The sequence below is a fragment of the Pseudorasbora parva genome, chromosome 4 (assembly GCF_024679245.1).
Source record: "Pseudorasbora parva isolate DD20220531a chromosome 4, ASM2467924v1, whole genome shotgun sequence".
Taxonomy (NCBI): Eukaryota; Metazoa; Chordata; class Actinopteri; order Cypriniformes; family Gobionidae; genus Pseudorasbora; species Pseudorasbora parva.
In genome coordinates this window covers 21,613,940-21,641,934 of record NC_090175.1, presented here as the reverse complement: position 1 = coordinate 21,641,934, position 27,995 = coordinate 21,613,940, and the positions used below count along the sequence as shown (strand labels likewise).

Below are 27,995 nucleotides of genomic sequence, written 5' to 3'. Positions count from 1 at the left end.
AGTGTTTATGCGCGTGCATTTCCTCTCTCGCTCTAGTCACGCGCACGCACCCTACCGGGAGAAGAGCCCGTACGGCCCATACAAGGACCTTCTGTTCTGTTCACGTCAAGTCGAACCATACTCGAAAAAAACTCTCCAAAACTTGTGAGAAACCGGAAGGAGTATTTTTAATACAGATATACTCAATCAAACGTCCAACAGTATGCATGAAACAGCATTTCACCCCCCCACCCCCCCCCACCCCACACACACACACACACACACACCTTAAACTGTTGCACTGCCTCAGAAGTCTGTCCGATATTAGTTTTGTGAGGTGCCTTCATGCACAAAACACTGCCATACAAGTCATTGTCTGATAAGGCAGAAAGGCAACAAGTCAGCTGCGTAGGTTTTCGGACGCAGCCATTGTGAGCACTAGCCCAGCAGGGTTAATGTGCTGCTGCAGCTAGCCTAGCTTAGCACTGCTTCAGATGAGAGTAAACAGACTGTAGGCCACTACACTCCACTGCATTGGCACACTTTCATTCTGCAAATCTGCGTAATGAGTCCAGCACTGTATGCAATTTATAAGAAGCATTTTATCTTTGGATCAATGGATTTAAATGTCAACTTCAATAAAACATGCTAATGATTATAGATGTGAAATCTTGGACCAAAATATCAAGTTTTTTTATTCATTTATTTGTTTATGAGCAGCCAAGGTCACCATGAGCTAAAATCAATGGCAGTCTATGTTATGCTATTGACTGGTCTGGTTAGCTTGTGCCAAAATTGAGTTCCGCCCCCTGAACAACCCACATTTACGCTCTCAGATTATCTGATATTGACAAAGAACTATACAGTATATGTAGCAGACCATGTAAACATACAATATCTATAAATGTTTAAATTTGAACATTTCTAAGAAAACTTTACATTTATTATTTATGCTTTTTCAACTATTACCTTTCATGCAGTGTGTAATATAGTGGTTTGTAAAAGGTCTGCAACTCTGCAAAAATGTTAAGATTAAAATACACAACAAATAAAGTGACTGTCTCCTAAAAGAACTCTAAAAGAATTCTACAAGTCAGCAATTCTAGGCCCTGTCCACAAAGAGATGTGTTTAGCTGTATACATATACATTTTGTAAAACAATATTTTGTTGAAACCGCATCCCAGAGTGGATAAATCTGAAAATGACACCCTTGCATTTTCGTGTGTACTGCCCATCCGTATATTTTACGTATACACCACGTCCCAAATGTGAAAGACTAGAAAGGGATACAACTACGGGCACTGTGCATGCGCACATCCATATTAATTCATTTTATTACTGTACTTGCATTATTGGAAGGGTATGTTTAGTGTTGGGGTAGGTGTAGGTGACAATAAAATACAAGCTGGTAAGTTGCGAATTTATTTGTTATTTTATTGTGCAGTTTTGCCATAGACAGTAAAAGAAATGGACACAGCGACCCCATTGACGTCTACGGCGAAATAATGAAGTCAACCTAGGGGCACTCACTTCCTGATGGCTGAGCGAACTGCGCAGGCTCAGACTGAGCTTGACGACGTAGATGTGACGTGAGCCTCCTGTCTGACAGCTGTGAGTCTTCTAGTAGATGTGGAAAGCGAAATCTGAATCACGTTGTTTAAATATTTTCTCCCGTTGCTTTTGGCTCACTATGGGCTTCTCCCCATTTTTCCCCCTTGACTTTATCAGACTAGTCTCCAGGACATGTCTCCACGTCCCCCCGACTGCCTCATAGACAGTAAAAGATTTGTTGGGAGCGTCTCCTCAGGTCTATACGGTAATTTCTCAACTGTGCGACAGGGTCGCGTTGGTTATGACGCAATCGTTAGCCTATTTTTACAAAAACAGCTTCTGCGGGGCGATAGTGTAAGATACAAGGTAATGGAGCCTTTTATACATTGTCGTGTTTCTTTAGAAATAAACAATGGACAAATGGAGTCTTTAAACGTCTCAGATGTAAAGTTATTCACTGTCAAAGTGACTCAAAAATGAATGGGAGTCAATGGGATGCTAACAGCAGGTGATGGCTTGGTTAGCAATGGCAGCCCCTAGGGGTGGAACGCTTTCCGAGCGCTAGATTACCCCCTTGAGTTTTGCCTCACCTCCTACCTTTGCTGTACCCCTTCTAGCCACAACTCTTCTTCTCTGTTTTTAGTGTATTTCTGTGGCAGAATTACAGCGCCACACACTGGCCTGGCATGTATACTACATCATTTTGAGTCAGTTTCAGTGATCTCGTGTGTATGCAGATATTTCTTGAAACGAGGGGGGAAAAAGATTGGATTGGGAAAGCTCTGACTTCATTGTAGCATGACTTCGGACCTAGCCCTACTTCCTGTTACATATCTACATAACAGTCTAACAAATTTGCATAATGCCAACCTATGGTTTATTATTGGCTGCCTGCAAACAAAGTCTACTTTGACCCGCCTTCAAACACTGTAGTTATAGCTGAGGCCTGGATGAGTTTGGTTCAAGTTGTCCACATGTTGAGAAGACGCTGTTTTCTTTGATGAAAATCCACTCTGCATGCACTTTAAAAGGATGAGGACTCACACTGGAATTGATATGGGGGAAAAAAAACAATGCCATCATTACTGTTTGTATCATTGAGTATACAAGTGCTGAGGAATCCTCCGGAGTAGAGCTTCACAATTCTGGATAAATTGAGAATCCCAATTTTTGGTTTTAAACTGAGATCACTATTCTCCCATGATTCTGAATAGACAACTAACAAAATAACATGTAATTTTTTTAGAGATACTGACAAAATGTTAATTGCTGAATGAATTATTTAAAAAAAATGATTCAATGACTCACAAATACTTGTTTCATCACTGGATAAATCAGCATTTTTTTAATAAATCTCTTGAATAAATTCAGTGATTCAGTGGGGAAAAAAAATGTAAGTCACTTGTCACCATTTACTTGGTGTAACGTAACAATCGTTATTTGAAGAAACTTTCAAAAGGTGATTTGCTCTATTTTGCAGATTTAAATGTTCCAGTGTAATTTTGTCAAAGGTTTAATACAGGCTGTTTGTCAACTAGAAATGAGATTGTGTAGGTGTTTGAATCGAGATCTTTTAACGATTAATTTCGCAGCTCTACTCCTGAGGTGAAATCCCAATACCCGCTGTAAGCAGTAGACCAATCACAACAGACTGGGCCAAATCAGAGCAGTAGTCTTGCGAAAAAGTAGCCTAAGGGTTTACTTGATCAAACCGTTTTCAGACTCTTTGATAAACAAGATGAAATGCAATGTGTATTATGAGAAAATATCACAGTTTTTTACCTTTGATGGATGTAAATATATTGTAGGTCTCCTAGACAAAATTAGGAACCTTTCATATAGCATAATAAGAGCACTTTAATAAAGATGCTTAAAAGTCACTCACTTTCACGACAAAATAAATACATACATAAAACTACTACATAAATTACTTTTAGAAATATCTATCCGAAAAGGCCTCTGTTACAGAAAGTACTCAAAACAAGAGTACAGAAAATACTCTATTATACAGTTACATCTAAAAAAAATAAATAAATAAAAAGGGCATATAAAAACCTTTCTGAGAAAATATTCTGAGATATGTGTTTGAGGCAGATGCTGTGGCACTGGATTCCAAATTTAGCCTGGGCAAGAGTAGCCCTTGCCAAAAGCAGGCCAACCTCTGAAGAGAGTCTGGGGATGGAGTAGCAGAAATCGTAAAGTATCTGAAAGACCAAGTGTAAATGCCCTCCAAGAAATGGAAGCCACATATACAAACTCCACTCTTCCAAAACATACATACATGAGTGAAAAGTCATGGACAACACACGTGTATGGTGCAACTGCAAAATTCAAAAACTCTTTGTCATATGGGGAACGAAGGATTCAACAATGTTGGTGCTTAAAGCTACACTGTGTAACTTTTTTAGTTTATTCCTAGCTAAAAACACTTAGTTTTTTTCAAAAATATATATAATATAAATATATAGTATTCTCGTAAGTTTATAATATGCCATTGAAAATACATACGGGTGAGGGGTTCGAATGCCGGTCGCCATGTTGAACCTCCATCTTGAAAGTACATTAGCCAAAGAGGGACATACCCATAAATTCAAGCTTCGCCTTTCGCGTTTTAACACTCGATGTCACCGTGTCGAATGTGAAGAGGGGGATTGCCATGTTAATCTTGGACTAAATCGGCCACCGTAGGAGTTAAAGCGAAATCGGAATTGAGAGGAACTGAAACTAATATTCACTGGATGGTCATATACCTTTACACCGCTAGATGGGAGAAAATATCACACAGTGTAGCTTTAACATTAGCAGCGTCACAGAACTCTGTAATGGTTGCATATAGCACAGGAATAGTAGATAAGGATTTATATTGCAGAGGCATTTATTTGGGCAAGTATACATGTGCGCACCCAATTGGCAATCAGATTGATCACTAAACACAAAGTGACAAATTATACAGTTAATACCTTGTGTGGTTATAAATAGTAATTCAATCTCTCACAAAAAAAATTGATCAGTAAATTAAATAATTTTGTAGAAACTATTGAGAAAACTGAAGAGTGAAAATGAGAGAAGGTGGTTTTATCAGAAAAAGAAGAGCATTTGCTAGAATAAAACATGGCTGCCAACATGGCTACAAGTTTTGGACAGCAATAAAGTAATGATTAATTTGTCACATCGAAAGAGGGTCCACTGTAGTTGAAGACCACAAGTCAAAATGCTTCTATATTTTGCTAATTTAAGGCTAGTATGAAACGCAAGTTGTCATCGTCTTTCCCACTATGACATTTCCAAGTGAAACAACGTCTTGAATGATAAAAAAAATGTGACACTTAAGTCATTGAAAGTCATTGGGATGTGCTGGAGTAGACTTTTCAGAGTGCTAAATGTTGACGTAAATAAATGTTGTGATGTTATTCCCATCAAGAGGTGCATTCATTTTTGGTCAAGGTCTTGTATTGACAATGCAAGAGTCAAACACTCTGTAAAGTCTACTCCAGCACATCCCAAAGACTTTTACTTAATTAAAGGTCTGCTGGAGTCTGGACCCAGAAGAGCAAATTCATGTGTGGAAATTATTCTTTATGCTCTTTCCCAACCATTCGTTCACAATTTGAGCCTGATGAATCTCTGAACGTTGTGGTGCTGCAATATGGTCATGACATGTCTTCCTACATGGTTGTTTAAGAAATGAAAAGCTACACACTCCATCAATTAGGGTTAGACAAACTGTTGCCAAACATATAACATGTTAGAAACATAATAATCATTGTAATAATTATCCAATCATACTCTTAAGCATTTACCATTAAATAGTTTAATTTTCTTATTATTTTGGTATGTCCTTTTGCTTTTAATCTCAGAAAGAGTAAGTTCTAAAGAATCTCTTGGGCTTTAATGGAAATATGGAAATAAGGAAATATGATATTCGGTACAAAGGAGTTCACAAGGTAAGTCACAAATTTGCTTACATTTGCTTAGTCATAAAGAAAAAGTGCAAAATATAGTATATAGTATGGACCTCATTGTATTGAGGGTAGTTTGATGAAATCGGACAAACCTAATAGTGTTCAACCACAGAATTTCATTTTATTATTCTCTTTTCTGAAGACCAAAATGTTGTCTTTCAACCCAGTCAATCTGTCTACAGCAATGGGAACACATAGCGCTGGTACACAAACTTTTAGCTTCATTCTATATTAAAAGAATCTTTTAAATTCTTGAGTCAACTTGGCTCTGATTCTCAGCAATGTAAAACAGTCCAGCGTAACTGAAAAGTGAGGAAGGGGATAGAGATGAGTGCTCAGGGTGGTCCCCTTAGACTAGGCCCAGACTCTCTGCTGACCCACTTTCTTCTTAAGACAAGAAGCACAGTCGTACTCCATAGCCAACACTACTACAAGCGCATTACCTGAATAAGGAGGTGATGAAGATACATTCATACTATTTGCACATTCACAGTAACCCTCCATGTAACTATATAAGGATTTGATAGTAACCTTCAGGCCTGGCACAAAATGGAGATCGACGTTCTTTACTACACGACGGAAAGGTCAAATATCGCAAATAGGACAGACTATTAACGAATTCAGTATGTTAGCTTGCAGTCCTATTTCTGTGGCCCGAACGCTCGCCATCCCTCCCTCTCTCATGCTCTCATTCTATTCTCAAATCATGCCATGCAAATCCTGCATACAGTCCCACTAGTGATGTCAGCATCTGGGATGTCCAGAACTGGGGTGGATATTTTTAGCCTGGTGCAACGAGTGATAGTATGTGTAGAAGAGAGAGAGAGAAAAAATAGAACGACAGAGCGAATCTGTGTTGTGAGGAAATAATGAGACGGTCTATATTAAAATAGGTGTGTGTGTGTGTGTGTGTCAGAACAGGGAAAGCAAGAGGCACTATATGAGGACTTATGCATGGCACGCACATCTTTCACACATGCATGTGTGTGTCATTATTAATGCAAAAGATCCCAAAGGCTTAACTGAGTTCCTCATAGTGGCTGGGTGATTTCTACAAATCTATCAGCTGACTGGAGGCGGAGACCAGCGATTTATACAAGCACAGCCTCTTCTATCTCTCTCTCTCTCTCTCTCTCTCTCTCTCTCTCTCTCTCTCTCTCTCTCTCTCTCTCTCTCTCTCTCTCTCTCTCTCTCTCTCTCTCTCTCTCTCTCTCTCTCACACACATTACTACAGAGGCCAGGCTATTACTGCACTAGCATGGCCTCGTTCTTCTCCCACGCCTAAATCAGGGACTCTGTCACAGCTGGGCCGGTGCTACGTGCAAGCGTGTGTAGTTACTTTGTGCCACTAAGTATTCACTGGAAAACAGGCAAGCAAGACGAAACCCTTAGTCGACATCAAATCAAAACTGATAGTACCTTCTTAATGCACATTCCTGGTCTCATTGATTTATAAGTTATGCAAAATAGAAAAAAATGTGATTGGCTTTGTAATATTTTATCTAGAGCTGTAACGACTTGTCAACATAATCGATTGCGTGATTATGTAAATTTGTTGTTTTGTGTAGAATGCGTCGATTCGTCGCACTGTTTATGTTCCCCCATGATGGCGGATCAGCCATTATTACAAAAATATTCTATATGTTGGTGTTACGATCCTCGGTATCTGTTTAGTGTGGGTTGTTCTTCCTTTATGTGTGTAGGGATTGGCTGTTTTTGGAGGAGTCTGATTGGCAAATCTACTGAGGTGTCGCTTTAAAAGGGTGGCGCTTATGATGGGGAGCTCATTCTGGCGTTGGCCTTGTGGCATGAAGAGCTCTGGATGCCTTCTCCTGTCGACAGATCCCAAATTCTTCACTAAGACTATGTTCATTTGATTATGATGAATTAAGTGTGTTCATTTCATGTGTTAGGAGCGTAGAGGTGTCCTGGCATTTATTTTGACTTTATTTGCTATTTATTTATTATTAGGGAGTTAGGGAAGTTTCTTTGTAATTTTGTTTTGTAAAATATAAAAGGTATTTTATATATTTTTTTTACATTTTTTTATTTTGAAGTGTCTTTTATTTGTTATGTTGGCCTTGGAGCACCCTGAAACCATTTCTCCTTTAATTACTTTTTCCACCTTAAATAAATGTATACTTTTTGTGGAATTTAGAATTGTCTTTGGTGATCTGTCGGTTGGGGCGGGTGTTCCCTTACAAACTAATTTCACATCCACTCTGTTTTTTAATAACAGTAACATTCGGACATTTTTAAAAACGAGACTGAATAAAATGGTGCTCTGCAAAACACTGTAAAACTGAAATGGCATAGGCCTTTCAGCATCGCAAGTTTTTTGACTATTACAGTGAATTTTTACACAGCGCTAGAATACGGTTCTCAGTCCCATATATTAGGGACTTTAAGCAGCAGATGCTGATGGAACTGCAACTGTGACCGGAAGTAAACTGTTAACTGCCGTTGCCAAAGAATGCAAAAATCACTAAGCAACAATAAAGATGATGGTGTAACGGATCATTTAAAGGTGCAATGGGTGAACTGGGAAATGCTAACTTTAGGCTTCTAGCATTGAAAGAATTTGATCCCACCCTCCCTCAAAATCGCCATCCAAAATCACGCCTTCTCCAAAACAGACCAGAAGCCAGACGACCAGAGACAACATTATTGGATTACATCATATGGCAACAGTCGAATCTCAGTGAATTATCTGCATAGGGCAAAGTCAGTGGTACATAGAACTGTACTCTCAAACCTGAAATGTAGATACTTGTCACTTTCAGAAGGAAAGTTAGGTTATTGCTGTTTGTTTGCAATTCTCGCTCTGTCTGCACAGCATTCGTAAAACACGGTGATGATGTATGATGTCTGCGTGAACAGGCTGTGTAGCATTATGCAAACACACATCGAACATTTTATGGTCCTATGCATTCCACAGACGATATATATTTATAAAAATATATTTAACCACATAGCCAGAAAATACAACATTTAATTATCTAATCAGTCACATATTAATGACTATGACAAATCAGTGGCTCTCCCGCAATAGATGGTTGCTGTAGAATGTCGCAAAGCAACAGTTAAAGTCACGCATGCACGATAGAACGCCAGAATGCTGCTGCTGTTACATCAGCAGCTGTTGTTTAAAGTCCCTATTTTGTGCTTAAAGGGTTAGTTCACCCAAAAATGAAATGTCTTTAATGACTCACCCTAATGTCGTTCCACACCCGTAAGACATCTGTTCATCTTCAGAACACAGTTTAAGATATTTTAGATTTAGCTTGAGAGCGTATGCAAGTGTATAAACACTATAATGTCCGGTTATGAATCATGAATCAGCGTATTGATTCAGAATCAGAATCAGAATCAGAAAGAGCTTTATTGTCAAGTGTGCTTTTACACACAAGGATTTTTTTTGTGTGCTGAAGCTTCCAGTGAACATAAACAATACAAATACAACACAGTAATAAAAAATTCTATGAAGAAAAATATGTATAAGGTCAGTATAAGGTCACGTTTGCGTTTAGTCAGAAGACTATTTACAGTATATTCATGATTCAGATTGCCAATGTCACGTGATTTCAGCAGTTTGACACGTGATCCGAATCATGAATCGATACTCTGATTCATAACCGTTTGAATCTTTATTTGAGGTTTGAAAACAAACAGATAACAGCAAGAAAATCTGAATAAAGTCGTAGTTTTTGTTATTTTTGGACCAAAATGTATTTCGAGATGTATTTATTGCAAGAGATTCTAACTTACTAACTGATGTCACATATGGACTACTTTGATGATGTTTTTTATTCCCTTTCTGGACTTACTCTGAACGGTAGTGTGCACTTGGATACCCTCTCGGACTAAATATAAAATATCTTAAACTGTGTTCTGAAGATGAATGGAGGTCTTACGGGTGTGGAACGACATTATGTGAGTCATTCATGACATCAATTTCATTTTTGGGTGAACTAATATGGCTGGTCATACAGCATCCTGCTTTTTATGAGCTGCGTGGGTGATAAATAGATTAGTTATGGCAATTATTTATTGGTTAATTAACCAAAGGATTAATCAATTATCCAGAAAATAATAGATTAACTGGGGAAAAAATATTTTAGTTGATTCAATTAATCTAAAAAAATAATCAATAGATTAATCGATTGAAAAAATAATTGTTAGTTCCTTTCCTAATTTTATCAGAATCTAGACTTTCCTTTTTTGCTTACGTCACCGTCAAGAAGGCTTCCGGATAATGTTACCCGGCATTGTCTATCAAACTCTTTCATAGCAATTCATATTAGTATGTAACACCCACTCTTCACCAGTCAATCAATTCCTAAAGGCCGTTTCGCACCACAAGCTTGAGCTTCACGTCAGTGGAACTACATCATCACTGCAGCTGCAGACACACGAGAGTATTCATACTGGAAGCATTTGTTCAGCAGTGGCTCCAAAGATACATATAGTGAGCATTTCTTTACAAAGACAACTATATGTGCTTTTAGGTTGGTCATTTAAACTATATAGTCTCAAAAGTTTGTTAACATTGAGTGTGTAGTGTCCTACATTCCCATGTAAATGGTAAAAACAAGCACACCCAAGAAAAAAGCTCTGATCATGTTGTTTCAGTCATACTTTGACTCTATGGATAAAAAAACCCCTGCAAACTCGGGATATACCTGTCTGTGTAGCCTATAACATAAACCAAAAGAAAATTTATATCTCGTATTTTCTGGCTAGTTTACTGATTTTTTTTTTAATAATACACCATACTTTCAGCCAAACGGAATAACTAAAAACAAGTTTAAATGGTTAAATCTTCTATAAATATTTTTATTCTTCATTTTCTTTTTCTTGTTAAAACACACCAGACATTCTGAGCACTTTTTGTGGGAAATCAAATTAGTTTTGCTAATGTGGCGCTCCCCCGCCAATACACACGTCCCTCACGCTTGCACTTTGAAACAAACCCATACTTTTTTAATGGAATATCCTGTCCATTGGAAATATGTCACATTACAGAAGTAAAAGAGGGTTTCAAATTGAAATCCACAATAATATTAAAGACAACTCTTCACACTGGGAGAATTTTTATATTTTGTAGGAACATGTTTTATAATATATTGGTTTTGCTTGTAGTGAAAGATTCAGCAAAGGATTCCACAGGCTCGTGCAAGAAATATGAGATTCAAAAATGTATCATCGTTTCCACAAAAATATTTTGAAACTATGAAATACTATCACAAAAAAAGATATTTTAAAGAATGTTGACAACTAGACAGTTGACGGTAACCATTGACTTCCTATGATAGTCAATTTCCAACATTCTTTAAAATGTTCACATTTTAACTCTTCTTTTTTGTGTTCAACAAAAGAAAGAAACTCATACAGGTCTGGATCAACTTGAGGGTGAGTAAATTATGACAAAATGTTAATTTTTGTGAACTACCCCTTTAAGGAACTCTTGACACCTACTGTAGGTGGTCACACTGTAAAGCTGGTTGCTAAAATGATGCCCTCCTGAGAAGGACACAAGGCAACAAAGGAGTTTTTTCTGCACTGATCCATGTATGTTGCAGTTATCTGTGATTTTATTACAAAGTCTGTTTTTCACACAAAAAATTATTACCAGAGCAGACTATCTATTAATAAAGACTTATTTTTGCATGCTTCCTTGCACAATACTATGTTATTACCTCAAAACGTTTTTATAGTGCATGATTTGTAAACCAGACGTTTGAAGTTTGCATCACATAACCAGCTCCATATGTATGTCTTTTCTGAAGTAGCTCGCCTGGTACAACACTGCACTTGCAATGCGGAGTACAAGTCCTTTGAAACACGAGTCATGATAAAAGAACAAAGCATATATTTTTATCTCATGTTTGCTTGGGTTTAGTGTAGGTGGTATGTTATTTTCAAATGTAATAGGGCATTAACCTTTTAGTACCACTCACTGCATATTAACTCTTTCCCCTACAGCGTTGAAGTAAAAAGTTGTCAGCCATCGTCACTGTTTTTTATCATTTAAAATTTTCTATTTCATTTTCAAATGTCATGTCCCCAGAATATTTAGTTATATTAATATCTTAACATATATCAAAAGAAAAAAACAGAGCCTCTGCTTTAAGATAATTTTTTCAAAAAGTTAAGAAAACTGTTTTGTTTGTTTTTTTAAAGATTACAAAGTGCATAAGCAATGCTTCTATCGCTCGTTTCTGCTTCTTTTTTCCTGTGTTTTGGTCTGGAGATTTACTCTTTCAGAAGATGTGTAATAGCACCCTCTACCATACAATACTGAAACACGGGAAGCCGTAAAATCTTGCCAATGTGTTTCCGAACTAACACGATATGTATAACAACTATCATAATCAAACAGATTCCAGATTCATGGTCATTTGTTTTAGATAAAACTGAACTTGCTTTTTGCACCACTCATTGGACATTCCTTTCATGCAAGCAACATATTCATTAATTTCATTTAGCAAAAATGTTGCCCCAGGCACGTATTTGCAATAAGCCTGGTTTGTAAATCTGTTTATCACGCAAAATTATCGCACGTAACCTGACAGTCATTGTGATGGAAAAGTGCAGCCCAAACATTCTCTTAAACATCTTATTTTGTGATCTATGGTGGGGGAAAAAAAGGTTTGGAATGCCATGTAAATTATGACAATTTATATTTTTAGGTGAACTTTTGCTTTAAAGAACAAAGGGAAAGATGGCAAAATGTCAGCCTCTAAACCACTTAGCTGTAAAGGAATTGGAGCATTAAAAAAGTGAGACCTGAAAAAAAAAGTGATAATTTAGGTGTAGACACCTAGTATCTGCTTCAGAGTACAGACAATTTAAATCTCATCAGGTGAACACTAGTCTGCTTTGTTGCACTTTCCATTGGGTACAAAATAGGGTCTTATGAAGAGAAGAATACTTTTTCAGCAAATGGTCAGTGAAAAGAGAAACTTAACCTATATAAAATGATAATAGTTAGTCTCAGATGGTCAAACTATAATTTATATAAATGGTGTTTTAAATGAGATTTCAAAAAAAAAAAAAAATTAACCCTGTTAGCAAAGATTGGGACCTAAGCAGTATAAAACGTTGATTTGTATGTTTATTTCTAGCAATAAACATTAAATAAACCTCACAATTTAAATTAATTAAAAATACAATTTCAGTGATTTGTAAAAATACAAATCACTAGAGTAGAATGGATAAAAATGGTGCATAATTTGCCTAAATTAACCTAACACAACTAAGATTAGCTGGTTTAAGATGTTGCAGAACTTCATTTACCAATACCTAAAGAAACAATATTTATTTGATCGTTACACAGTTTGAATTCTTACATTTTATGGATTCTTTATCTTAAATTTGTGGTAATTTACTTGTCTTCATGCCATGCCATGGTGTTGAAAGTAGTGATTCAAATTTGTTACATTTAAAAAAAGATTACATTTAAAAGATTTTTTACTAAATTAAACATCTTCAATTCAACAGATCATGGAAATGTATGACAGTTGTATACAGTTTTTGGATACAGCAAAGAAAGGTCAAGACCTCTGGGGTGGGACAGGCTTAGTTAATCTAATGTTACATAATATTTGATCAAAGGTATCGAATAATTTCCTCAACAAAATAGTATAAGTACCACATTCACTGGCAACTGTCTTTCCCTCAAACATAGATCAACTGGTTTATCACAGAGATGTTTCATCTTCCCATTCCACTATTAAGCTCCTCTACAGGCCTGACCAGCTCTCCAGCTGAATATTCAGAACAATAACTGAAGACTCACAACCAAAATGGAGAAAAGCAGCCATGAATCCTGAGGCCATCTCACAATCTCTCTTATTACACTCGTACAACAAGGAAACAAGCTGCCAGAATTGTTATTCATGATGCTACAAACTTAATGCTGTAAAACCCTTGCTGGGACCAAAATGGTGGATGCATGATACTTGATTCATCCTTTTCTTTCCTCATGTTGTTGTGATTGCTTCACATGGTAGTCTGCTTCAAAAGCTCCTATCAATCAGCACATCAAATACAGAAGCCTTGCATGCCCAGTTAAACAAGACACGTTGATGATGGAGAACGGCAGGTTACTAATACATTAGGCTAACAAACATTTACGGCAGGGTTTCTCAGATCCAGCCCTGGCATGCCACTGCCCCGCTGAGTTTAGATCCAATCCTACTCAAAGACACCTGAGTAAGCTAGTCAAGGTCTTTAGAGTTACTAGAAATGTACAGGTAGACGAGTTTGATCAGGGTTTGAGGTAAACTCTGCAGGGCAGTGGCCCTTCAGGACCGGATTTGAGGAACTCTGATTTGCGACCTCTGGTCCAAGGTGAATCAGAGGTCCTGGGGGACCCACCTGATGTCATGTAGCCCCGCGGAGAAGGGGAGATGTGGGTCGGAGGAGGGGGCGGTGGAAAGTGCTTATGGTGGTGGTAGTCCTTCTCACTGCGAGTGCGGATGCGCTCTAAGGCCCGCTCCGATATATCCGAGCTGGGCCAGGCCCGCCTGAGGTTGCCGCTGCGGGTCTTCTTCATGCCGGCAGGTTACCCGGGGAGGGGAGAAGGGGGGGAGAGAGGGAAGAGGGTAAGGGGAGGGAGGGGGTGGGGAGTAACCTGAGGTTCAGTCCCTACCCCACATTGGCAGGGGACACCCCAGTCCAGGTATCAGGCCAGAGTCATGGTAAGGGCGCTCTCGCACATGCACACGTGCGTACGCATATACACACATACGCGCACGTACGCACGCAAACCGGGGGTGACACGTGGCGGCGCAGGCGGGCGTGCTCAGTGGTTGGAGGTGGGCGTGGGAGCGCTGGGATGGGCTGTCCTCTGAGGCATCACCCTTGGCTGGAACAAATCCCGCCGACCCCCTGCCAAACATCCGGATTTGTGTGCCACGAAGGGCACATTACATCGCCAGGCACTGCGGGGATGGGAGAAGAGGGGGGCGGCGGGGTGGGACGAGAAGGAAAACGAGAAGCAGTGCGAAGACAGTGCGTGTGTACCGACAAACACACATATGAGTTTAAGCAAGGTGCATCACGATGAAAGGATAGAGTGATGAAGGAAGATAAAAGAGGGGAGGGAGGATAGTGTATAGTGAAGGGAGGGAGAGAGAGAGAGAGAGAGGGAGGGAGGGAGGGAGGGAGGGAGAGAGAGAGAGGGAGAGAGAGAGAGAGAGGGAGAGAGGCCTGCCTGTCCAACAATAGCCCAATTCAGCGCGGCGACGGCAGCCCCTCGGACAAGTCCGCTGAAAAACAAAAGGCCTGCCTGGGAAAGAGAAAACGCAAAGGAGGAGGGAAAAAAAGAAGAAAGGCGAGAACGGCCTCTGAGGTGACCTCAAAGCTTTGGTGATCTCAGTCCGCAGACAAGCCCTTGTCAGCCTCCCTCCTCTCTAGTTCTGCCACTAGCCTCCGTCGAAAACGACGCCACGCACGAGGGGAAGGCAGAAAAACCGCGACGAGGGGGAAGGTGGAAAAAAATGGAAACTGCAGATGCGGAAGAATGGTCCTCCTCTTTTGTTCCGTAATTCCACAGTGAAGGAGGACGGCGGCTGCGAGGATACATGCCCATTCACGCGACTACATCTTGTCTCCGAGGCTCCCTCCTCATTCAATGCTGCTGCCGTCGCTGCTGCTGCCGCTGCTAACACTGCTGCTGCCAGCACCTTATGAAAGGGGTGTGTGTGTGTGAGTGTATGTGTGAGTGAGGGGGGAGGCAGGAGAGCAGCAGAGCAAGCGATCGAGTGTGTGAGCGCGCGGCAGATGCTCTACGTGAGCATGCGTGTTTCAGGAGTGCGATTGGGAGCGAGTTAGCGTGGATGGAAAAGAAAGATGGGGAGAAAAGGAAATAGCAGGATCCATAAAGGAAATTAAAGACTGAATGGAAAATACATGCACACTATAGCAGGTGTCCTAGAATAACATGTAATCTTTTTTTCTTTTTTTTAAACAAGTGCGCATCCTCTCCATCTTCTCCAAGACCTGCTTTAGTTCTATGATAATTGTACAAGAGTATTTGATCTGTTCAACAATAATTTCATCTTTTAGCGGCTAAATAACATCAAATAACAGAAAACAGAGAAATGTGCATGAATGAATAAATAAACATTTTAATTTACATCAAGACATAATACTATAGACATAATACTAAATACTATAATCCTTACGACAGCAGTTGATGCGTCAATGTCTTCTGAAGCTAAATGACAGTGTGTGTGTGTGTGTGTGTGTGTGTGTGTGTGTGTGTGTGTGTGTGTGTGTGTGTGTGTGTGTGTGTGTGTGTGTGTGTGTGTGTGTGTGTGTGAGAGAGAGAGCCTGTTTATGTGGTTTATGAGGACACAAATTTGTATAACTACATGGGTATTACACTGGTATTAGACAATAAATGTGGTTTATGAGGGCATTTCAAATGTCCTTATAATTCAAATAGCTTTACTAAATCATGTTTTGTTTTTTTGAGAAAGTAAAAATGCAGAATGTTTCCTGTGATGGGTAGGTTTCGGTGTAGGGGCAGTGTAAGGGGATAGAAAATACGGTTTGTACAGTATAAAAACCATTACGCCTATGGAGAGTCCCTGTAAACCACATAGACCAACAGAAGTACAGAAGTGTGTGTGTGTGTGTGTGTGTGTGTGGTGGGGGGGGGGGGGGGGGAAGAGACCCATAATGTAATATAAACCTGAGATTACTTACATTGTAATATTATAAACCTGGTCAAATGTCATGCATGTGTGCATTTGATGCAAACATTGTGAAGGATGATGTAAGCATTTTGTAAAAACTACGTAAGTGCTTACAGAAGGCCAGAAGATTTATAGTGTAAAACATTTTTTACCAAAACTATTAGTATTTGTCTTACACACATCAAATCAACCCATTCACTTACATTATATGGACTCTTTAGGATAGAGATTCTAAATTTTTCTTAAATTCTCTGGTTATGTTTTACAGAAGAATGAAAGTCATATTTGTCTGGGACAGCATGAGGGTAAATAAATGATGAGATCATTTTAATTTGGGGGTGGATATCCCTTTCAGCACAAAATAGCTAGAGAGCCCTTTGTACAACATCATTTATGAATCATGATGCACTCAAATGTATCATACTTAATATACAAATATGCTTAAAATCATGAAGACTCACATAAGATGAAGACCCCAATTGACTCAGTATAGTCTAATAAAAAAATAGTAACACTTTATTTTACAATATTCTTGTTTCATGCTACATGGACTGACAGTAAATTATACATAATTACAAGTAGGGTTGAAAATGTCCAGTAAATTTCCAGAAACTTTCCCCCAAAAATTAAAAAAAATCCTGGAAAGTTTCCAAAAATTATGGAAACTTTGCAAACATAATTACAAGCAACTAACCCAAAATCAAACCCTTTTGTAAGCATAGTAACTAATATTAATCGATACTTATTTGTGTAATTATACAAACAAGGGTACCTTAAAATAAAGTATAACCCCAAACAAATAATTGTACATGTAGTGGGTCATCTCAGAGATCACATGACCATAATACAACTTCCTTTATGTTGGTAACCCTCTATTATTGGTCACTTTCGCTCATTAAATAAATTAATCATGGCTGACAGTGAATATGGCATTTTTACAATGGCATAATCACAAACTAAACAAACCTATTAAGATGCACTTACGGTACTATTTTTGACAAATTGAAATGGTTGATACTCAAAAATCTGAATAAGAGCCCAATAATGATTTAACTTGAATGCAGGGGACTCATGATAGCAGCAGGGGCCATGTATGGGAGATGTAGTTTTGTGTTGATTTAAATCAAGAGGAGGAGGAGGAGGAGGAGGTTAGAGGCCAACTAAGCATGACAAAACACCAGTGCCTTCCCTTCAAGCTGCTTCCACCCCCTCTGCAATTAAAATGAGAGAGAATGTGACCACAGCACAAACTTCCTGCAAGGAGGCGTTATGGAGGCTAAAGGCTAACAACAAGCAAGAGGAGGTGTGACACAACATGCTGTGAACATGACCTCTGTGAGTCAGCATTAAAAGTTGGAGGGACTCGCTTTCCGAAATGTACAATACAAAGTTTCTCTCTCTCTCTCTCTCTCTCTCTCTCTCTCTCTCTCTCTCTCTCTCTCTCTCTCTCTCTCTCTCTCTCTCTCTCTCTCTCTCTCTCTCTCTCTCTCTCAAACAAATGTAACAAAAGCTCTGAACCTCTGCCTCCCGAATTTTAGAACATTAATGTTACCTCTGCAGATGGTTTAGTTTTAGTCATGTATTCATATACCTGTTTACAGATGTAAATGTCAAAAAACATACGTGCTTTCATGCAAGAACATACCTGCGGGACATCACCATAAAATCTATAATAGCTGATACACTGAAGATGTTACAACAGAGAGCGCAATTTAGAAATTTACGAACTTATGTTTGCCAAACTACAAACAATATAACGGCTACATACAGATATTTAAGTATGGATAATAATAATAATAATAATAATAATAATAATAATAATAATAATAATAATAATAATAATAATAATAATAATAGCTAATGATTCTAATCACATATATTTAGTTTTGATCATTCTGCAATGAGTATAATCCTAACATACCATCTAGTGGTGCAAAAGTGCTACTATGAATCTCAATTCAACACATGAAATAGGAAAATTGTTCATCTTCTAGCGTACAAACACAAGACAAGTATCAGTAGTCAAACTGGCTAAGTATTTTGTGTACCTATACACTACACTAGTTTGGGGATAGTAATCTATTTATTTATGTTTTGAAAGAATTCTCTAATGTTCACCAAGGCTGCGTTCATTTATTTTATTTTTTTAAATTAATTTTATATTTGTGATGTAAATCTGAATTTTCAGCATCTTTACTCCATTCTTCAGTCACATGATCCTTCAAAAATCATTCTAATATACAGATTTTTTTCCACAAGGAACATTATATTATTATCAGTAAAAAATATATATATAAAAAAAGTTGTTCTGCTTAATATTTTTGTGTAAATTATTTGAAATAATTGTTCTGTTCTTTAAAGGGAGGTCTATTGCTATTTCATGCATTCTGACTTATTTGTACTTTTAAAGAGTTTAATTCTCATGCTAAACAAGGCCAAAATTTAAATAAATAAAAAAAGATTTGGACATATTGTGGAGTATTTCTGTGTCAAATACACATTTGTACGTTAGGATTCGAACAAAGTTAGAACGTTTTTTTCGACTATGGTCATGTATGACGCCATAAAGGACAGAATTGCTTGTATGCACTCTAAAAAATGCTGGGTTAAAAACAACTCAAGTTGGGTTGAAAATGGACAAACCCAGAAATTGTGTTGTTTGAACCCACAGTGAATGGACCCGTTGAAACAACCCAATTTCTGGGTTTGTCAATTTTTAACCGAACTTGAGTTGTTTTTAACCCAGCAGTCTTTAGAGTGTGGCTACTTCTCCTGGATTAATACGTGCGCACATAAACCAGAGCGAGAGCAAGAGTGCGCCCATCCATGAGCTTTGTTTTGGTAACAGAAGCCGTTGTCAGCACTGCATTTTGGTCTTAGACCACGAAACCAACAATGTCACTAAAGAAGTGTGTTTTTGGTTGTGAGGGAAAGATAACCTTGTTCAGCTTCCCAAATAACCCAGCATTAAGGAAACAGTAGATGCAGTTTATGTTTCCGAAGCAGCAATGGAATTCTGCAAGTGTGTTTGTTCTCGGTCATGAGCTGAAATCACAGGCTTTGAGTGAAACTGCATAAAGTGTCTGTGTTTTGTGTGTGTGTGTGTGTGTGTGTGTGTGTCTTAAGCTCCACCCACTGCATGCCTCCACGAATATTCAGAAAGAATCAGTACAGAGTATCTGTCTTTAATAAGGATGATGTAACTAAAGACTCTTCAGAGATATGAAGGATCCAATACTACTCTATAGGTACTCAAGATTAACATGAGATCGGCAGAAACTGTTATTTACCCTTTAAAGGTCCCATTCTTCGCGTGTTTTCGTAGCTTTGATTATGTTTACAGTGTGCAATATAACATGAGTTAATGTTTCGCGTGTAAAAAAACACAGTATTTTTCACACAATTGACTTATCTGTACAGCGCGGTTTCCTCTGTCCTCAGCCTGATGATTTCCTTGTTCTATGAAGTCCCTCCTACAGAAACACGTAACGAGTTCTGATTGGGCCAGCGCTTCCCGTGTTGTGATTGGACAGCAGCTTAGCGCACTTTGCCCGGAAAGGTCCCGCCTCTTACCATAACGGGGAGGTGCAAGCGCTGAATGCGCGCTCTTCTCCACGTGGGAGAGCAACAAGACCACGCCCCCTATTTTGCGTGTTCTTGCGGGCGGAGGAGGGTTAGTCAACAAACGGTTCTAGTGATGTCATTACATCCCTGCACTTCCTGCTGTAGTCCAAACTGGCCATTCGCTGTAGGCTTTGAAAGGGAACTTCTGTTAAATAAAATATCTCGCTTGGCATTGAACTTTGAGCTTTATAATTTTACAGGTATTATTTATGCTCTAACAGCAACATTACACACTAACTAAAGTTTGAAAGATGGAATCGCGAAGAACAGGACCTTTAATGTCACTATTGATTAATTTAATGTAAAAAAGAGATCCCAAATGTTTGAACAGTGTTCTAGTAATACCATCTGATTAGGTCAGCAGCCATACATGCAATTTTTTTTAACGTTTTCTTAAATAATAAAGTACTAGGATTAGTATTAACATTATTGTATGCATGGGCAATGCAATTCAACAGCCATGTCAAAATAACAATCTATTAAACAGTAAATCCTCCACTATAGCATTATTGATTGAGTCCATTTAGCAGGTTCAACTCAGGTACATTTAAGGATGGAGGGCTTCTGCAAACCTCTTCCTAACACTGTCCTATGTCCGTCTGCCTGCTTATTAGCTGAAATCACTAACTATCCTGCTTGGCTGTGAATTAGAGGAAGGGAGATTGGATTAGAGAGACAGTGTAAAGAAAAAAAGAGTGAAGAGCAAAGCTGCTCTGGTTCATTCATACAAAAAGGAGAGGAGGGGAAAAACACCAGCCATCTTATTTCTGAGCCGCAACAGCAGCCGTAACCATGGCGACATTGCTTGATGAGCTCATAGGCTCTGCAGTAGGACATCGCTAAAAGGTGAATGGTGGAGAGTAGACTCCGCTGAAAATATGGAGAGGGGCTCAGGAGGATTTGAGAAGCTTTGTAAGAGCCTTTTTTAATAAATAAAAAATTAATAATGAAATTAGTATTATTGTTTTTACCAACCAACTAACTGATCTCTCTCTCTCTCTCTCTCTCTCTCTCTCTCTCTCTCTCTCTCTCTCTCTCTCTCTGTCTCTCTCTCTCTCACACACACACACACACACACACACACACACACACACACACACACACACATATATATACTCACCCAAAGGATTATTAGGAACACCATACTAATACTGTGTTTGACCCCCTTTCGCCTTCAGAACTACCCTAATTCTACATGGCATTGATTCAACAAGGTGCTGAAAGCATTCTTTAGAAATGTTGGCCCATATTGATTGGAAAGCGTCTTGCAGTTGATGGAGATTTGTGGGATGCACATCAAGGGCACAAAGCCCCCGTTCCACCACATCCCAAAGATGCTCTATTGGGTTGAGATCTGGTGACTGTGGAGACATTTTAGTACAGTGAACTCATTGTCGTGTTCAAGAACCCAATTTGAAATGATTTGAGCTTTGTGACATGGTGCATTATCCTGCTGGAAGTAGCCATCAGAGGAGGGCTACATGGTGGTCATAAAGGGATGGACATGGTCAGAAACAATGCTTAGGCAGGCCGTGGCATTTAAACGATGCCCAATTGGCACTAAGGGGCCTAAAGTGTGTCAAGAAAACATCCCCCACACCATTACACCACCACCACCAGCCTGCTCAGTGGAAACAAGACATGATGGATCCATGTTCTCATTCTGTTTACACCTAATTCTGACTCTACCATCTGAATGTCTCAACAGAAATTGAGACTCATGAGACCAGGCAACATATTCCTAGTCTTCAACTGACCAATTTTGGTGAGTTTGTGCAAGTTGTAACCTCTTTTTCCTGTTTGTAGTGGAGATGAGTGGTACCCGGTGGGGTCTTCTGCTGTTGTAGCCCATCCACCTCAAGGCTGTGGCTTCACAAATGCTTTGCTGCATACCTTGGTTGTAAAGAGTGGTTATTTCAGTCAAAGTTGCTCTTCTATCAGCTTGAATCAGTCGGCCCATTCTCCTCTGACCTCTAGCATCAACAACCTCTGACCTCTATATACAGGTCCAAAAAAATAGCATATTGTGATAAAGTTAATTCTTTTCCATAATTTAATGATAAAAATTAAACTTTCATATATTTTAGATTCATTGAACACCAACTGAACTATTTCAGGTCTTTTATTGTTTCAATACTGATGATTTTGGCATACAGCTCATGAAAACCCAAAATTCCTCAAAATCTCAGAAAATTAGCATATTTCATCCGACCAATAAAAGAAAAGTGTTTTTAATACAAAAAAGTCAACCTTCAAATAATTATGTTCAGTTATGCACTCAATACTTGGTCGGGAATCCTTTTGCAGAAATGACTGCTTCAATGCGGTGTGGCATGGAGGCAATCAGCCTGTGGCACTGCTGAGGTGTTATGGAGGCCCAGGATGCTTCGATAGCGGCCTTAAGCTCATCCAGAGTGTTGGGTCTTGCGTCTCTCAACTTTCTCTTCACACTATCCCACAGATTCTCTATGGGGTTCAGGTCAGAAGAGTTGGCAGGCCAATTGAGGACAGTAATACCATGGTCAGTAAACCATTTACCAGTGGTTTTGGCACTGTGAGCAGGTGCCAGGTCGTGCTGAAAAACCAAATCTTCATCTCCATAAAGCTTTTTAGCAGATGGAAGCATGAAGTGCTCCAAAATCTCCTGATAGCTAGCTGCATTGACCCTGACCTTAATAAAACACAGTGGACCAACACCAGCAGCTGACATGGCACCCCAGACCATCACTGACTGTGGGTACTTGACACTGGACTTCAGGCATTTTGGCATTTCCTTCTCCCCAGTCTTCCTCCAGACTCTGGCACCTTGATTTTCCGGATGACAGGCAAAATTTGCTTTCATCTGAAAAAAGTACTTTGGACCACTGAGCAACAGTCCAGTGCTGCTTCTCTGTAGCCCAAAGTGGCTTGACCTGGGGAATGCAGCACCTGTAGCCCATTTCCTGCACACGCCTGTGCACGGTGGCTCTGGATGTTTCTACTCCAGACTCAGTCTACTGCTTCCGCAGGTCCCCCAAGGTCTGGAATCGGTCCTTCTCCACAATCTTCCTCAGGGTCCGGTCACCTCTTCTCATTGTGCAGCGTTTTTTGCCACACTTTTTCCTTCCCACAGACTTCCCACTGAGGTGCCTTGATACAGCACTCTGGGAACAGCCTATTCGTTCAGAAATTTCTTTCTGTGTCTTACCGTCTCGCTTGAGGGTGTCAATGATGGCCTTCTGGACAGGGTTGGGTCGGCAGTCTTACCCATGATTGCGGTTTTTAGTAATGAATCAGGCTGGGAGTTTTTAAAAGCCTCAGGAATCTTTTGCAGGTGTTTAGAGTTAATTAGTTGATTCAGATGATTAGGTTAATAGCACGTTTAGAGAACCTTTTCATGATATGCTAATTTTTTTAGATAGGAATTTTGGGTTTTCATGAGCTGTATGCCAAAATCATCAGTATTAAAACAATAAAAGACCTGAAATATTTTAGTTGGTGTGCAATGAATCTAATATATATGAAAGTTTAATTTTTATAATTACATTATGGAAAATAATGAACTTTATCACAATATGCTGATTTTTTTAGAAGGACCTGTATATACATACACACATACACACACACACACACACAACAAAACATAATTATTAGTTATTGTGTTGTCTCATTATTCTAGTTTTCATTTGTTTAATTGTTCAATCTCAACTTGGTTGATCAATCACTGACCTATAGATTTTATGTTTTATTTATATAAAAGCTTTGTGATAAATCACAGCTACAGTAATGTGTTACAATGCTTACAATGTAACCATTAATAATTAACTACAATGTTACTTTTATCATTGTGTTTTTACAATTAAAATTATACTTAATATATTTACATATGACACCCAAGACAAACCTAAGTGATTTACATTAAAACACTATACTAGAAGGCTGGATGCAGATGATAATTATACTCCATGCCTCTAGATGGCAGCAATGCATCAATCCATATCATGAGTTTATTTTTTTAAGTCAGGCAGAAGGAGCAGAAGGATTGATCAATAAATAAGCCTTTTATAAACTGCAAAGACTCTGCACAAATTTACATAGTCAGATTACTTTAAGGTCAAGAACTTTTGACAAAATCACAACAGTCATAATATTATACTATGAAGTAATATGTGAACAGGTTGCATTGTGATGTAATTTTCATGTAAATTAAAATTAATTAAAATATACAGGTGCTGGTCATATAATTAGAATATCATCAAAAAAGTTTATTTATTTCAAAAATTCCATTCAAATAGTGAAACTTTTATATTATATTCATTCATTACACACAGATTGATATATTTAAAAAATGTATTTCTTTTAATTTTGATGATTATAACTGACAACTAAGGAAAATCCCAAATTTAGTATCTCAGAAAATTTGAATATTACTTAAGACCAATACAAAGAAATGATTTTTAGAAATATTGGCCAACTGAAGAGTCTGAACATGAAAAGTATGAGCATGTACAGCACTCAATACTTGGGGCTTCTTTTTGCCTGAATTACTGCAGCAATGTGGTGTGGCATGTAGTCGATCAGTCTGTGGCACTGCTCAGTTGTTATTAGAGCCCAGGTTGCTCTGATAGTGGCCTTCAGCTCTTCTGCATTGTTGGGTCTGGCATATTGCATCTTCTTTTTCACAATACCCCATAGATTTTCACCAGAAGGTCAGGGGAGTTTGCTGGCCAATTAAGAACAGGGATACCATGGTCCTTAAACCAGGTACTCGTTGCTTTGGCGCTGTGTGCAGGTGCCAAGTCCTGTTGGAAAATTAAATCTGCCATAAAGTTTGTCAGCAGCAGGAAGCATGAAGTGCTCTAAAACGTCCTTGTATACGGCTGCATTGACCATGGACATGGCAGCAGATGACATGGCACCTAAACCATCATTGTCCATGGAAACTTTACACAGGACCTCAAGCAACATGGATTGTGTCCCACTCCTCTACTTCCAGACTATGGGATCCTGATTTCCAAAAGGAAATACAAAATTTAGTTTCCTCAGACAACTTTGGAACACTCAGCAGCAGTCCAGTCCTTTTTGTCTTTAGCACAGGCAAGACGCTTTTGATGCTGTCTGTTTTTCAAGAGTGGCTTAACACAAGGAATGCGACAGCTGAAACACATGCCTTGCATATGTCTGTGCATAGTGGTTCTTGAAGAACTGACTCCAGCTGCAGTCCACTCTTTGTGACTCTCCCCCACAATTTTGAATGGGTTTTGTTTCACAATCCTCTCCAGGGTGTGGTTATCCCTATTGCTTGTACACTTTTTTCTACCACATCCTTTCCTTCCCTTTTAATGTGCTTGGACACAGAGCTCTGTGAACAGCCAGCCTCTTTTGCAATGACTTTTTGCATCTTTTCCTCCTTGTGCAAGGTGTCAATGGTCATCTTTTGGACAACTGTCAAGCAAACTGTCAGCAGTCTTCCCCATGATTATGTATCCTACAGAATTAGACTGAGAGACTATGTAAAGGCCTTTACAGGTGTTTTGAGTGAATTTGCTGATCAGAATGAGGCACCAGGTGTCTTCAATATTGAACTTTTCACAATATTCTAATTTACTGAGATACTGAATTTAGAATTTTCTTAGTTGTCAGTTATAATTATCCAAATTTAAAGAAATAAACATTTAAAATATATTAGTTTGTGTGCAATGAATAAATATAATATACAAGTTTCACTTTTTGAACGAAATTAGTGAAATAAGTCAACTTTTTGATATTCTAATTATATGACCAGCACCTGTATGTTTGTATTGAACATTTTGTAGAAACAGATTTTGGGTAAAAATTAGTCATAAAAGTGATTTTGTTTAAAAAAATCCCACACACAGGGTAAAAGGTTCACCAGCATGGGACAAAAGGCACTATTTATAAACACTATACACTATAGTGTGGTATAAGACACTATATTGCCAAAAGTATTGGGACACCTTTCCAAAAAATTTAATTCAGGTGTTCCAATAAAATCAAGCACCTAAGCATGCAGATTGCTTCTACAAACATTTGTGAAAGAATGGGTCGCTCTCAGGAGCTTAGTAAATTCAAACGTGGTACCATGATCAGGAGCAGTATGTAGAGAGCTTCATGGAATGGCTTTCCAAGACCGATCAGCTGCAGCTAAGCCTTACATCACCAAGTGCAATGCAAAGCGTAAAGCACCAGGTGGTGTAAAGCACGCCACCACTGGACTCTACAGTAGTGGAGACGTGTTCTCTGGAGTGAATCACGCTTCTCTGTTTGGAAATCCGATGGACGAGTCTGGGTTTGGTGGTTATGAGGAGAATGGTACTTGCCTGACTGTGTTGTGCCGAGTGTTTTTGTTTGGTGGAGGGGGGTTGGTGTGGAGTTGTTTTTCAGGGGTTGGATTTGGTAACTTAGTTCCAGTGAAAGGAACTCTTAATGTTTCAGCATACCAAGACATTTTGGACAATTTCATGCTCCCAAGTTTGTGGGAACAGTTTGGGGATAGCCCCTTCCTGTTCCAACATGACTGCACACCAGTGCACAAAGCAAAGTCCATAAAGACATGGATGACTGAGTTTGGTGTGGAGGAAGTTAACTGGCCTGCACAGAGTCCTGACCTCAACCCAATAGAACACCTCTGGGATGAATTAGAGCAGAGATTGCGAGCCAGGCCTTCTCATCCAACATCAGTGCCTGACCTCACAAACATGCTTCTTGAAGAATGGTAAAAAATTCCCATAAACACACTCTTAAACCTTTTGGAAAGCTTTCCCAGAAGAGCTGAAGCACTTATAGCAGCAAAGGATGGGACAACTCAATATTAAACCCTACAGATTATGAATGGGATGTCATTAAAGTCCATGTGCATGTAGAGGCAGGTGTTCCAAAACTTTTGGCAATATGGTGTACTTAAGCTAAAAAAAAGTTTTTTTTTAAATTGTGTCTGAATTAATAGCCTAGAAATCTTGACGCACCCTAGTGGCAGCAAATTTAATCTGCCCGCAAGTGTCGTCTAGGAACTCTCAATACCCTTCTGAGCTGTATTCCCCTCACTCTGGATGGGCCAATCACATCGTGTATAGAGTCGGTGGGCGGGGCCATAATGACGACGGCCGAGTTGCGTTTGCTTGCTTCTGGTAAACACAGAAACTGGCGAACGGCGGTCTTTCGTATCAGCTTTGACTGCGATTCTGGAAGACTTGGAGTTAAGCTTTTCTCTGAGGACAAAGAACGGCACTGAAGTCATTCTTAAAAAGGGAAGATGTGTTTGGGGTTTTGCTGAACGGATACGGCAAAGGTTTAATCTATTACCAAGCTCTGTTTCACCTTCGTTGCTCTGGTTGGTGTAGCGCTATCCTATCGCGTGCAGAGGGAGTTTGAAAGACAACCGTTTATCCCGCCCCTCGGATTGAGCCCTGTCCATATATGGTGAGTTTCCAGACCAAACATCTTGATGTGAGTCTGGCTTGTCAGGCTACTGAATTAATACTCTTTCAAAACAATCACCTATCAAAGTTTGTACTACTTTCTGTTTATTTTGATAAAGAATTCAATAAATATACTGTCATTCAAATATGTTAATATAATATATATATATATTTAAAATACAGAAACAAAATTATTTTTAAAAGATTCTGAATGCAATGAAGATCAAATAATTTAATATAGATTTACAGTAGTAACAATAAATGATATGGTATAATGAATATCATATTTTTAAATATGATGGTTTCGTTATAAATATGGTGATCATCCTTAAGGTGACAAATAACTTAATATATATTTACCATAATATTTACAATCTGAATCAACAAATGGAAAAGTCAGCCAGCTGTTATTATCATGTTAAGTACTGTGCATACTTTTACATATTCTTCTGTTGTTGAAAAAAACTGTTGCTTTAAAGCAGGGCTATTCAAATCTTACCCTGGAGGGCCAATGCACTGCAGAGTTCAGCTCCAACCCTGATCAAACACACCCACCTGTGATTTTCAAATGATCCTGAAGACATTGATTGCCAAATTCAGGTGTGTTTGATTAGGGTTTGAGCTAAACTCTGGACTGCATTGGCCCTTCAGGGTAAGATTTGAATAACCCTGCTTTAAAGAGTTACTTCAGCGATTAGCATGTGGCTTTGTATCAGTAGAAACCCTGGAGTATATTCAAATGATTGTGCTT

General features: G+C 38.8%; 1 protein-coding gene across 2 annotated transcripts in view; it reads right to left on the bottom strand.

The window, feature by feature from the left end:
* stox2a (storkhead box 2a) overlaps positions 1-27,995 on the bottom strand; it is a 69,649-nt gene that overhangs the window by 22,868 nt on the left and 18,786 nt on the right. Inside the window, exon 1 of one of the 2 annotated variants that reach the window (XM_067441300.1) lies at positions 13,876-15,581. The exons of the other annotated variant lie outside the window; for it this stretch is intronic. Coding sequence (XP_067297401.1) covers positions 13,876-14,053 — 178 coding nt within the window. The 5' untranslated portion in view covers positions 14,054-15,581. Of the gene's footprint in view, positions 1-13,875; positions 15,582-27,995 lie in introns of those variants that run through there. 2 annotated transcript variants of the gene reach the window in all.